This window comes from Nicotiana tomentosiformis, chromosome 4 (assembly GCF_000390325.3).
Source record: "Nicotiana tomentosiformis chromosome 4, ASM39032v3, whole genome shotgun sequence".
Classification (NCBI taxonomy): domain Eukaryota; kingdom Viridiplantae; phylum Streptophyta; class Magnoliopsida; order Solanales; family Solanaceae; genus Nicotiana; species Nicotiana tomentosiformis.
The window spans coordinates 126,330,307-126,344,772 of NC_090815.1; the positions used below are offsets into that span (position 1 = coordinate 126,330,307).

The 14,466-nt window shown below is 35.2% G+C and overlaps 1 protein-coding gene across 2 annotated transcripts; it reads right to left on the minus strand.

Moving 5' to 3' along the window:
* Window positions 1–1,337: 1,337 nt before the first annotated feature.
* LOC104090695 (uncharacterized) lies at window positions 1,338–14,135 on the minus strand. Of its 2 annotated transcripts, XM_070199450.1 has the most exons (21): window positions 13,814–14,135; window positions 12,836–12,912; window positions 12,664–12,747; window positions 12,449–12,562; window positions 11,788–11,874; window positions 11,445–11,584; window positions 11,255–11,342; window positions 10,984–11,057; window positions 10,021–10,139; window positions 9,636–9,874; window positions 9,357–9,403; window positions 9,192–9,263; window positions 8,185–8,256; window positions 5,648–6,713; window positions 5,401–5,550; window positions 4,715–4,985; window positions 4,526–4,618; window positions 3,884–4,058; window positions 3,443–3,685; window positions 3,096–3,290; window positions 1,338–1,893 (listed from the first exon to the last, which is right to left on the minus strand). In XM_070199450.1, exons 1-21 carry the CDS (start codon window positions 13,989–13,991, stop codon window positions 1,695–1,697), a joined length of 3,783 nt encoding a protein of 1,260 aa, XP_070055551.1. In that variant the 5' UTR covers window positions 13,992–14,135; the 3' UTR covers window positions 1,338–1,694. The 2 variants fall into 2 exon arrangements, with proteins under 2 accessions (XP_070055551.1, NP_001347562.1); NM_001360633.1 differs by lacking the exons at window positions 8,185–8,256; window positions 9,192–9,263; window positions 9,357–9,403; ... (8 more) ...; window positions 12,836–12,912; window positions 13,814–14,135 and having other exon boundaries at window positions 1,423–1,893; window positions 5,648–7,007.
* Window positions 14,136–14,466: the final 331 nt, after the last annotated feature.

Below are 14,466 nucleotides of genomic sequence, written 5' to 3' on the forward strand. Positions count from 1 at the left end.
TTAATTAATCTTGTATCGCAATGATTTCACTTTTATTTAAATTAATAGTTAATCTATAATAATTGCTTACAAATTATATTATTTAAAATTTTATGGAATTGTTTTAATGGAAATTACAAATTAATGAAAATAAAAGATGGAATTTGTTTAATGAAAATTAAAAAATAAAATTGAAATGAAAGATAATAATATAATATAGAAGAGAGAGAGAAGAATATAAAAAGAATATTCTCTTTTAGGAGAAAAAATGGGGGAATGGTTGGAGTAAGTTGTTCCCAAAATGGGGGTAAAAGTTGGAGATGCCCTCAGGAGAATTGAACTCAATTAAATATTTTTTTGACATAATAAATTTGAGATTCCTTTCCCCAACTAATTCTTGAAAAGATATTAAATTTCATTTTAAACAAAACGAATATAAATTTTTAATTTAATAACTTTACTTGGAAATAGTTATTTCAAAATTATCAATATTTTTTTTGCAAATTGGAAATTTGTTGAGTTTTTGACTAAAATTATCCCTTATCTATAAGAACATGTCTATTTTTGTCCTCCAAATATAACTTAGAGCATTTTTAATCTCTTAACTTTGCTAAAGTAGAGCATCTTTGGTTTCACTAATAGACCCATGTTAAAAACTAACGGGTGATTCCCCTCTAGGTTATGCCTTCTTCATTTTCTTCCTGCCTTATTCGTTTCTTAGGATATGGTTAAACAAATTTGACCTTTATATCAATAGTCAAATAAACCATTCAAGCGTATGATTGGTTCATATAAATAGCAGTTAATTCAGGTGCATAACTTGTTAGAATCCATAATCAAGCAAACCATTAGTTGATACAGCAAAAGAAAAACCAGAGTTATATTCTTGTTCCCGTCAATAAAGCTTTCTCCAGATGGGCTTAGGGCTTTTGGTAAAGGGTTTATTTGGGGAAAATCAAGAATAGATTTGGGGGAATCAGGAATGGAGTTAGTCTTGCACCGTGGGTTCAGTGTTTTACAGTCACGTGAGAGCAGCGTTAGTTTTCAACATGGGTCTGTTAGTAAGACCAAAGATGCTCTATTTTAGCAAAATTAAAGGATTAAAGATGCTCAGAGTTATATTTGGGGAATTACGAACACTTGGCCAGTAACCTCTGACTCCTTAAAATGACCAAATTTTCTTTAAACCTTTGTCAATGACTGCTAATACCTATACCGACATTCTTGGTAGAGGATTCATTTCATGCAAATTCTCAGGTGATCAACTAATCATTTATTCATTAACAATGCAACAAAATAAGTAAAGAAACCACATCATAGTATAAGGTTCATATAATACTCTAACAACAGACATGAGGTTGGAACAAAAACATACTTAAAATTTATGCACAAATGTTCGATTCAATCAATGGTAAGAGCAAAAATAGATTACTCGCGCACCAGTTGCTACAAGACACTGTTACTTTTCCAGTATGTAAAGAGTGAGGCCAAGAAATTGGTACAAGAAATTACCATGTTAGCAATAATGACATTGTGTTACTCAACGAGGTATAGACAATCTCGAACAGATAAACAGCAGATCTTGCAAAGAATGATTGTAAGACTGGAACCATATGTGGTATCCTTCTTTGCTTATCCAAATAATCAAATGAATTGCCTCGATACTTCTGCAGGGAAGATCTGGAAAATGGAAAGCGAAAGACTAGCTCCATTAATCAAGGTCTCCACATGGTTTTTTGTGCACAAAGGATGCCTTCCTTATCTTTCGCGAATGTCATTCGTATCTCCCAATGCAAGCTTCTCAATATACTCTCTAGCGGATCAAGTATTTCGACCTTGTCACGTATAATTGCCCAACCACCGGGCCGCAATATGCGGTCCATCTCAACCACAATCACTATGGGATGCTTGCACCTGCAATGAAAGATCATGAGATCAAACCACGTCAGCTCTGCAGAAAAATTTAGTCTGGAAATGGAAAGTTTCGAGCTTTATTCCCACTTCTGCTTTCAGAGAAGGTTGTAACTTCAGATGCAGAAGTAATTCTAAAAGCTTGAAATGTTTATTTACCATTATCATACTTTAGCAAGCTAACACAAAGTTAAACCTATAGAAATTATGTAACTGAATAGTATAACTGATTTAATTTCTTGAGTGTTCCAAAATAGCAAGTGCGTAGAACATCAAGAAAAATGACAAGCAGAATCATATTCTATGGTTAGACTCTGCAAAATCCTATGGCATTCGAGGAAATATCCAGTACAATTAGTGTATGGCGGGATTCCGAAAAAGATTTTGGGTGTGATTCCTCTTCTCTCCTACAGATACTCGATGAGAGAATAAATAAAGGAGTCAAGGGAACAACAACAATTTTGAATAATACTTATCCTAGCTAGTCACCTTTACTCATCTACAATTGACAACGTATCCCTTTCCCTAAAAGCAAATGGATCTCTCTAAATAGTAGAACTTCATTCAGGTGAACATGGAAAACTAGTTCAGTAATACACCTTGAAATTTAGTGACGGCAGACCAAAAGTTTTCTCCTGGGGCAGAGCAAAAGGAGATCCATTGAAATTAGACATAATCAGCAATTACCACTTTTTTTCTGCATCAGGGATAATTACCATATAGTACGTTGCACTACTGAACCCATCTCGAGAAAAAAATATTATGATAATGAGGATGAATGGCTTTGAAAATGGGGAGGGTGCCATGCGATGCAGCCCCCTTGCATCTGCTTGAGTGTGAATCTCCTATCGCGTTAGTTATGATGACTAGGAATGAAATAGTCCATAAGCCTCGTGGATTTAATCCAAACATCAAGAAGTAAGTCGTCTTTAGTATTGCCAACAAACGTTCAATAGAGTAAACAAAATAGTGTCCGGCGAAAATTATAAGCCTTTATGCCAAATATAACCATGTATGCCGAGGCCATTAACAATCATTTCACAGTTTAACTGAAATGACCTACTGCGAACCACATTGATGTCCCAATGATACAGTTAAAGGAACAACTACTTGTGCACTAGGATTGGTGAAAAGAGGAAGGATCCATATAAATAAGTGGAAAACTGAACCAAGTGAGCAAATAAAGGGTAAAATGTCATGCTAACCTGTTCTTAAGCCTTGAGAAGAGATGATCTGCATGTAGAAGGTCATATGATCTTGGATAAGTACCAAAAGCCTCGCACCAATCGTGGTACGCGCCAACAAGTCCTCGTTCAAAGACTATAGGAAGGGTATTTGGTGCATGTACAGGGATCACATTCATCACCCACACCTTCTGCTGCGCAAGCGCAGCTGCGAATCTGTGTATTTTTACTCAGTTGTTAGCATTCTTGTTGTGGCACTAGAATGCAGTGTAATATTACAATCAGAACAAGTGGAAAACCAAAAGCATATTATTGGATAGGAAATGTTTCTTCCTCTTTCATCAGATGAATCAAGCCAGAAGACTTACCCTCCATTGATGGCTTTCATATCCATAACATTCCGAATGTTGGACCAATCAATACCCAAGCCAACTAGATAAGAATTGTTAACAATAGCGTTCCAGTGCTCACTGTCCGCGATCAATTTCTCTCTATTGTTCATCCAGTCTGGAAAAGTTTCAAGTCTCTTTGGCCATTCCTCAGGCCATTCTGTTCCTCGTTGTTCTATGGATTCAGGAATTGTATGCAAGCAAGATTTTATTGGCACGTACCTGTTCCGGGCAAATCAATTAAAATTTAACATTTGAGAGTATTAAGAAAGACGTACAGGAACAGTGATGAGTTGTGCACTTATTTTGCCAAGATCACTCGTCTATATGCAGTAGTGGAAGTATGTGAGAAGGAAAGTAACATTGACCAAAGAGCGCAAAAGAGAGACAAGTATTGCAACACAGGCTTTTGCAGCTCACCAGGAAGCATCTGGGTTCTCGTTCGCTTTGCATAGAGGTGGAACTTTTTTCCTTCTCAATTGATACATGTCATTTGCATGTGGTTTTTGGTACAACTTAATCCTGATATCACTGATTTCATCAGTTTTATCAGCAAGGATATTCCAACAAATTGAAGCTGTCAGTGTTGACATAGCTGGAGAAGAAGGTAAATATTATGAGAATGAGTCCTCCACAAAATGGGCTATCTTAAATACATGCTTAGAAAAAGTAGAGCACGCAAAATTGAAAAACTTACAAGGATGAACTATACCATAGATCACACAATGAAGGTTCATCTTTCAAGTTTCACACACGGAAAAAAGAATATCAGAAAGTTATTATTAGCAAGACAAGAAGCTTGAGATTGAATGTGAAAATGGAGGGGAGGATTTCATGCTTCGACAAAAGTATCCCGTGACAGTGGAGGGCAAGTGTCCACTGCAAAATGGGTTTTCTGTAGGAAAATACGGTGAGCTAAGGGCATGGTCACCATTCAAGAAGGAAGGTATTTACTCGTTGGACTAAAACGTGCAAAAATGTAATTAAATAGCCTTTAACTAACCCAGAAAAAAAAAACAGAAAAGAAAAAGCTGTTCTCCCTGACATAAATAGAGGACAAACCTTCTTCAACTTCAATGCTACTGTGCTTTGAAGACAAAATAAAATAACCTCCAGGCCTCAAAATTCTGTTCATCTCTATAAGATGCTTTCCCCCTGAAAGTAAACTAAGTTAAACCACCGGATATTATGGATAGAAGAAACAGAAACAGGAAAAAAAAGAAGCTCTAGCCTAATAACTTTAACACTAACCATTAGAATGCCAAGAAGCACGGCAGTCACTACAGTGAATAGCATCAAAGACGCCACTAGGAAAGGGAAGCCTCCGAGTTCCGAATGGGGTAACTACTGCTGGAAACCCACGCCCAAGCGCAACTTGTGCTAGGTCCACTAGGTCATCTTTTAAGCCTAGAGTAAGTGTTAATACACCTTTCTCAAGTACAGAAGCCGAAAAGCTTGAATCTTTACATCCAATATCCAGCACTACACGGATGTTCTTCCCCCATTCAATGTCTGGTACCATCTACCAATCTCCAATATCAGTTCACATATCAAACACAAGTAGAGATTTTGCAATTAAAATTTCAACTGACATCTAAATTAGTAAATAATCATACAACAGATAACAATATTATCTCAAACCACCCAGAAATACACCTTGATTCTGAATCTAGCAACTTCAACAGAAGAAAAATAATTAACAAAGATTTAATTACACATGGTCAAGGGAAGTTATCTTTATCTTCCCAATTAAGGGAAAAACATCATAACAAGAGAGTAAAGCACCAAACTCCTCTTTTTCAACTGTAGTATGAAATTCCATAGACAATGTGGACTCTGTCACTTCAATCATAAGCATGGATTTTGTTGTATAAGATAATCATGAGATCTTTGAGCACCAGAACTACTACAGATACATGAGTCGACAAAATGCTCACCTCTTCTATGAAATCTAGATAATGTTGAATTCCACCTTTGGGCATAGATTGGTTCAATGGAAAAGTGAGATATTCGCCAGACTCCACCACCCAGTTTTCTGTCTTAACAAACGCCGCTAATTTCGGGTGTGCCACATTTTTATATAGTATCTGTAAATATTATGAACTTAACACAAGCAAGAAAGAAAGAAAGAAAGAAAGAAAGAATTAAGCAGTATTTAATGAAGATGGGCTTGAGTTCTCATACCTTTGACTTACTTTCAGGCCAGCTTACTGGAGTCTCATAACCGTCAGGAGGAAGGGGAACAAGACACATTTGAGGTGCTTTAGGACAACTTCTTTCGTGATGCCGAAAATTACGCAACTTTCCACTGACACTTTCAATGTCAATGCAAGGAATGTAATTGTGCTTGCTTCTAGTACTACAGAAATTCCAAGTATAATGTGCTTTGGGATCAAATATTGGTCCTAAATTCTTCTTCATTTTCTTCTCAGTATCTCTAGATTTCTCATCCTCATCTTCCACTTTCTCAGCAACCTCTTGATCCAACTGCTCAGAATTAGTCAATTCACCATTACCTTCCCTTTCCTCATTATCATCTCCTCCTCCTTCTTCATCTTCTTTATTAGTTTCTGTTTCCTCTTTCTCTTTACCATTTCCTACTTCTTCTTCTTCTCCTTCTTGTTTATAATTTTTTGATTTTTCTTTAACATTCTCTTTACCCTCAACTACTTCTTTTTCTTCTTCTTGTTTCTTGTTTTCTATTTTCTCTTCCTCATTCTCTTTCTCCAACTCCTCAGTTTCAGATCCTTCCAAAAATTGATCTTTTACCTCATCAACTTTTTTGGGTAATTTCAGATCCTCACCCTTTCTTTTTCTGTCAACTCCACTTTTCTCATTTTTATGCCAACTACTACCAGATTTTGAAGGCAAAGAACCATCAAGTTTTTTCTTTTTTTCACCTGAACTTGATCTATGTTTCAATTTCTTATCTTCTTTATTAACTACATGACCTTTATGGGGTTCTGATTTTTTGGTAGAAGGAACTAAAGAAGTGACCTTTTTTCTATTTGCAGCTGAAATGGGTTCTCTAATATCATCAAAGTTTTCTCTTTGATAAGTTATTGAATAAGAAGAAGGTGAAAAAACAGACCAAATGAAAACAAAACAAAGACCCAAGATTACTACTGCAGCTAACTTTACACCTAGTCCATAAGATTGATATGAACCCCTTACCTTACGCCCAAATCTTGTTAAAGTTGTGTGCTGCTTCCTCATTGAAGTCGATGGAAATTCAGAGACATTCCCAGAATTTTAGCATATTTGCAGGAGTTGAAAAAACAAGAAAAGAAACAATCTTTTTCTGACCCAAACAAATCTTGGAAGCTGAAGAGAGAAATGATAGTGAAGTTCTAACTAGAAACTGCAGTTAAGTGAAGTAAAAGCAAGATTCATTAGTAGATAAAAAAATGTTTTTCTTTTGTTTGGAATTAGAAGAGCAGTCATTTTTGGGAACAGTCAGTATCTTGGTAAAAGGATAAGTTTAAACATAGAGTAATATTACCCTAGTTCACAATGTAATTAATGTTTATCATGCTGAAAAAAGATGGTCTTTAACTCTTTATATGGAATTGTTACTATTTGTTGGTTCTGTTATTATGTAGTATGGGATTGTCATTTACTTAGTTAAAGAACAAAATCTTTTTGGGTTTCAATATTTTTGCTAGTTAAAAAGAGAGGGGGACGGAGTTTTATTAGTTTGTCGGAGTCCCACATGTGACGACATATTGCCAAATCGAGAGTGTCGTTCAAATTATTATTTCTTCCGTTTAGTTTTATTTGTTCACTGTATTAAATATATATTCTTACTTTTATTTGTCTACTAAATAAAAAATAATAATTTTTTTTTCTGTTTTACCCTTATCATTAATTATTCATTTTCAAACTTATTTTTCAAGACTTTTTGAAAGGCTATTATTAGGGTATGAGTGTATGGTAAAATACATACTATATTTATTATTTTTTAAGGGGCGTGAAAGATTCAAAGTAGACAAGTAAAAGTGAACGGAGGGAGTATTTTTTTTGTTGATGTCAGTTTAAGGAGTTAATTATTTTTTTATACAAATTTTAAAAGGGTAAAAGATGATAATTTACTACGTATTTTTTACATAAAATTTTAGTACATAAATTTCGGGAAGAGATGAAGACAATGTATAAATTTAAACTTACAAATATTGTCTCTTGTAAAAAAAAATCCCCGTTATTTTTTAGGAGTTGTTTTGGTATGATGGATAAGCAAAAATAATCTTAGTATAAAAATTTAGTACCGTTTTATCCCTTGTTTGGTTACTAATTCTGAGATAAGTTATTCCAGGATTAAAAATAGTGTCGGGATAATTTATACCTAGCGGAAGGTGGAATAGTAATACCAGAATAAGTTATCCCAGGATAAAACAGTAAAATTGACAATCTCGAGATTAATACAACATACCAAACAATCAATAAGAAATAATACCAGGATATAATCTCAATATAACTAATCACATCATAATTAATCTCAGTATAACTTGTCTTCAAACCAAACGACACCTTAGGATAAAAAAAATACAGTAATAAAAACCTGTAAATCATTTTGCTTTAAAGTAGCGTAGAATCGAGTATATTGACCTCAAATGACTCGTTTTCCGAGCTAGGTTAATATAGTTTATAAGAAATTGCTGTCAAAAGATGCAAATTTTGAATGAATTTTGACTTGTTCTATTAATGTCAAAGCTACCAAGTACCAGCCATTATTTCTCTTATACAGAGTTAAATTAATCATTTCATCAACATCTCTGGCTACAATGTGAAATTTTCTGCAAAACCAACTTTAAATTTTAAATAAAGAAAAAGAGAATAACAAGCTTTTAAGGTTTAGAGATCCAAGAGGTAGGCATTTACCACTTCCTTCCTTTTCTTATTTTGGATGTATAGGTAGGCATATGTCACTATGTCTAACTAATGTATTCTGGCAACAGTTTCCCCTTAAATGAAGTCATTCTAAAAATTTAATCACATTAATAGAAATAAACAAGAAGTCATTAATAAGCTGTTTATTTTAGATATAGTAGATAGAAACAACACAAACCAACTTTCACACAACTCTCAAGATTCATTCATCTTTTACTACTCTCAAGATTCATTCATCTTGTACTAAGCTTACGCTATGCGTGAGGTCCAGAGAAAGGCCTGACCATAAGGGTCTATTGTATGCAAGTCTTACCCTGCATTTCTGCAAGAGGTTGTTTCCACATCTCGAATCTGTACCTCCTGGTCACATGACAACAATCTTACCAGTTACGCCAAGGCTCCCCTTCAAAGGCATCTCTTCCAAGTGCAGATTAATTTGTATTGGATCATAAATTATCACATTATTGTAAACAAGCGCCTAATGATATTGTGAGGAATTCAACTTCTAAAAAAGTTCATCAAATGACACACACATGGAAACTGATTAGGTTCTCAGTAATTGAACTTTGTATGTCTCAAAACTCTAGCAGTACACTGCATTACAATCCAAATCAATTTTCTTGTTGAATTGGCAGCCTCTTCCTCTGTATAGGACTATACTATCTATCTGCATTCGCGCTCTGTAGGACCAATCTAATCTAAGTTAAAATAATCATACAAAAATACAGGAATAAGGAACTGCTATAGTAGATTTTTCTCAACAAGTTTACATTGGAAACTATACATGTAACATGTTGCTATACTTGAGGTAGCTATTGAGAGATAGTGATTGAACAATCAGAGGGTCTCTAACAGCTGAGTTGTAGAATTCTGCTCCGAAAAGTCTAGTGAAGAATTCATGTTCACCTTTATCCTGCAAAGAGTAAGTTGATAACAAGTGATGTACAAGTAAATGGTGGCTCGAAATAGAACGAAAGAGTGTGAAGCTGGCACTGCCAAATCAAACCTGTTGTGGATGTTAACATATTCGTCGGTTTCATCCAATATCTCCTCCTGGCATAAAGAATGAAATAAGAGAAATCAGTAAAAATGAGAAAGTAGTATAGACATAGGTTGTGCCAGAATCTTTAAATCTTGTGGAAGTGCATAATCATGTGACAAAGTTCAGATGTGAAGTGCGATACTTTGGAAAAAACATTCATAAGTTCACGTCTCGGGGGTGAATCGATGAATACAATAGCACGAAAAGGACAAAATTACTAATGGAAGTCAGAATATTGTGCACCTGAAGAAGCTCCTCAATAACATCTTCCATGGTAATAACACCAACAACTTCTTGATCGGGAGGGATCTCAGGGATTGGAGTGTTTTCCAAATCCAAGATACAAAATGAGCAACCTCTGTGTCTCTTCTTGAAAGCAGGAGTAGGGGGAGGAGATTTCTTTGTGACTTGGTCATCGTCAGCCTTATGAAATCCGGTCTTAGTATCATGCAAGTTAGATTTTGATGCTGCATTATCAGCATCTGCAATAAGATGCAACATGACAGGTTATCAGTTCATACAACACTTAAAGTAACTGAGTCAAATCAACGTCAGCAATGTAATGGGATATTTAACCCAAAAACTAGGATAAGTAGCTACAGAGTAGAAAAAAGATTTGTTCAAATACCTTTATCATTTACTGGCGTATCTTTCATCTCGTTCAGATCTTTATATACAACAGCAATGTGGCTATGGCCCTTCTGAAACTCATTCAGAATGTCATACAGAGGCATGTTTTCAGAAACCCTGAAAATACCAATGCTGTGCAATTAGCTTAGAATAAACGTTGCATGCTAAATATTATCCGCTTGAGCTGTAAATTTTTCCCTCCACAAATATGAACTCATATTACAGTTTGCAGAATCTAAACTGCAGATCTATGAAAAGGTTGTGAATTAATCTAGAACACACTTTGTAATAGTCAGAACCTTAGATTCACTAGAGGATAGCTATGCAAAGTTTTCTTGTGTAGAGAAAACACAGTAGGATAATTGGATCAGTCAGTAGGCTATAACGAAGTTCGATAGAATTTAACAATAAATTGCAAAAGAAAGCTTAACATTTTTAAGTATAAAACCAAGACGCATGAACTATAAAGACGACGATCAACTGCTTCCCCTACTCTGGCTACATGCAGGTGAGTTCTACAAGTGCAAGGGCCATCGTGGAATTCTGCTAAACAAGTTGCTAACCCACAGCACCCTCAGTCAGTTTTTTCAGTAAACTTCAAATTACTGTATTTGGACGAACGAATTACATGATTATATCAGACCACCAGAGCTGGATGACTTAAAGACTACAATAAGTATAATTATTGCAACTGAAGCAACAAGGATGTCAACCATCAAAAGTATAAGGTTATATAAGGAAGAAACCAAGGGACATTAATGGACTTTGGATAACATAGATGCAATTATATTTCAGAAAGCTTTGTTTAATTTTGCTTTTTTTCTTTTCTGAGTGTCTCCTATTTCCTTTGAAACAAATAAGTATTATTTAGATTAATAGCTGGAGGCTTAGTTGATTGATTGATTATAATATATAAACATATACATTTAGGAAACGGTAAAACTGCTGCACTTATCCTTGCCTTGGAATTTTTCTAATCATCATTTTCCTCAGGGGAACCGACTCTCCGGGGTGAACTGCCAAAAGATTTTTAACCTGCCCATGAAATATTTGAAGACGGGTACAAAGAGCAAGCACAATATCAGTTAGTTACCGACCCACACACTTGTGCAGAAGTAACGAAGAAAAGAAAATAAGAACTCTTGATAAATGATCTTGAGAATTAAACTTCAACTCAATAAGTGAAACCCACAAGGTAAAAGTTGAGTTCTGCATGGAAAAGACATAATTACCAAAATTAGTCCAATAATATTTGTCGGTTTTCTGTAGTAAACAGGAACTCTACTATGCCCCATTGTCATTATAGCATTTAGTGTTTCCCTGCATGAGATAATAGGAGGAAGAGGGGGGGGGGGGGAGGTTAGAACATAACAAGATTGTGAAAGCTTGAAATAAGATTTAACAGCAAGTTATAAACTGCACAAGTTAAGCGTTCCGTCCAGATCAAGAGAAAAAGCCTTTGATATTGGAGTCATTGCATTTTTTGCAGTTTTTTCTGTCAACTGAAGTGCTCCAGCAATTATTGTCGTTTCATCATGTGTCAAATCTCCTCCTTTTCCAGCCTGTCATAGCAATAGGAAGCAAACAAGCTGAGACATACAATAATAAAAGGAACAAAGAGAATTTGAAAAAGGGGTTCAGCTCTAGCACCTAATCTTGGTGAGCTGAACTTGTTCGTTTAAGCAGCGACAGTATTCATGCATATATACGAATATTGCATGTTTAAAGTATATTTAAAAGTTGAGGAGTAGAGACTACTGATTACCTCATTGCCATGGAAATCCATAAATGTTTTTAGCTCAGCTCTTCGCAGAAGGGCAGCATGCCCCTTACCTAACATCCAATCCAAGACCTAGAAACAAAACCAAGGATGCATCTATAAGATCCTTTAACTAGAGAAAGCAGCATGAACAAATTTTCTCAATTTGATGCATTGAGGTCTTGGCGTTGGTTTCGTTTATCTTAACAAATAAAGCAATAGATATTCTATATATCCAATTATTAGCATGAGAAGTTTCTCTTTTATGGTAAAGATTAAAAAGAGATAGAGAGAGAGGGGATGCAGTTAACTCTGATATTATTACTATAACCAAGTAGAGCAGAATAGCAAATATATTGAACTCCTCTCTTTAAATTTATGATGCATTCTTTCCATTTTACTGCAAAAGCTACAGAAAAGGAACAGCTCATACACTTAATTTGAGTCCAGAACTATCTAATGGCTGGAGAAAACTTTACTATATTAGTGGATTCATGAAGTTTTATTTCTTAACCCCGTTATTTAATCTGTATCATAAGTACACATCGGCAACCAAAACATACGACTGGTGAAGCATTTCTCTCATCAAATAATACCACATTATAAGTGACATGGAAACTTAAAAACTCTACATGAGCCAATTATAGGATGTGATTGCGCTTTATACCTTACTAATTGGATAAGCAATGGGAAAGAATAACCAGAGAAGAAGCTGAACAAAGGGGGCTACTGTGGCTCCAACTGTCAGTCCATAGCGAGTACAGATTGCTTGAGGAATTATCTGCAATTGTAAAAGCAACAACGCCTAGTTACAGAACAAGACACGAGCAAAGGCCATAGCTAACAAGCTGAAAGATTAAGTTGATGAATAGAATAGACCACCTCTCCGAACATGAGAATCAATGTCACAGATACCAGTATTGCTGCCCATGAAGGTACAAGCTTGTCCAAGAATATAGGAAGAGACTACAAAGTGAAAGGAGAAAAGTAATAAATTAAGTCAGCACGGGTAATAAAAGGAGAACTGCAGCCAAATAAGTAATGTTACACAAACCTCCATTGCTAAAGAGTTGCCGATCAAGAGTGTGCAAAGCAAAAGGTGTTGATTTTTTACCACTGGAAGTATTTTAGCTGTCAAAGAAATAAAGAACTTTAAAAAAGCCGATTCAAGCAGACATACATACAACTCATATTGTGAGAATATAAAACTGCTCCTCTTCTAACTTATCCCAGTGCAAGCCATATTTCGATATAGGCGATTTATTGCTTGAATTATAGAATCATGATACAAGAAGTGGCTTAACTTTCTTTTTTGTCCATTCCAGGTATTACAAGAAGCATGTGCCTCCTTCTCCTACTCTTTCAAATATTCAATTACCTTCGTTCGGGTATATAGTCGACACATAATTTCCTTACTTTACGCTTTGCACGGTTTGCCTTACCAACAAAGGTTACCACATCAAGGTTACTGCTAGATAATTCATTCAGTTTCTTAGTCCAAATTTACTCTCTTTTACTAACAACAACAACAACAACAACAAACTCAGGGTAATCCCACCGGTGGGGTACGGGAGGGAAGGTAACGTGTACGCAGACCTTACTCGTTGTTTCACTCTCTTTTACTAACTCGTGATTTATAGACACCTTGCTTAAGTCAAGATTCAACCTTTTTTCACTTTCTTTAGAAACAATTAGTTCTGGGATAGCCAATTCTATACCTTAACTTACCCAGCTGAACGATCGAAACAAGAAGAAAAAAAAGAAAGAAAAAAGAAGCTTGAATACAGCATAAAATTAGTAAGAGAAAAGAAAACTCTAAGAATTGATCATATAGAAAAGTTCACAACTTTATAACAAAGGTAGCAGGTAAAGATTAGCCAATCAAAACTACTGACCATCAATATAGCTAGCAGATAGATAAATAAAAACCCAAATCAGCAAACTTTAGCACTTTCTAATAAAAACCCAAATCAGCAAACTTAAACATATTCTTCATAAAAATATATAGAGAGAGAAAAGAGAGTAAATTTACAAGCATGAAGACGATCTTGGGGACGGCCAGATTTGCTAAGAACTTCAAGGTCGACAAGTCCAAGAGACATAAGACCAAGTGTAAGACCTGCCATTAAACCAGCAAACAACACCAATCCTATCACTGCTAAAATATACAGAGAAAATTTCGTTCCACAACACGCCACATCAGCTGCCATATTTTACAAATACTCTATCCTCAAGTTCAAAGAAAGTCTTGAAATTTGCTAAAGTTTTGATTTTGTTTGGATTTTTGTAACTAAACCTCGATTTGATCAGACCCCAAATCGTCTGTTACCTAACTTAGAAAGTATTTATACTGATTTTTCTTTCTGTGTATCCTTGTTGTGTGAGCTGTTTTTTCCCATTCAAGAACTGTCTTTTTCCTCCCCCTCCACCCTCCCCACGTCCCTATATTTATACTGGTCCCTTAAAATAATTTTTTCAAACCAAGCTGTTGTGTTTGATGATAATGTAAAAGGCCATAACTCATAAGGAAGAGGAATGGTCAAAAAAAGATTTTTTGGCATAGGTGTATGTCCAATGTGATGGAAGAGCACTTATTCCCAGAATATTACTTTACTAATCAGTGAGTTACATTGTTTCTTCCGATGCTAAGAGGATTTTGCTTGGGTTATTTTTGTAACGGTAGAA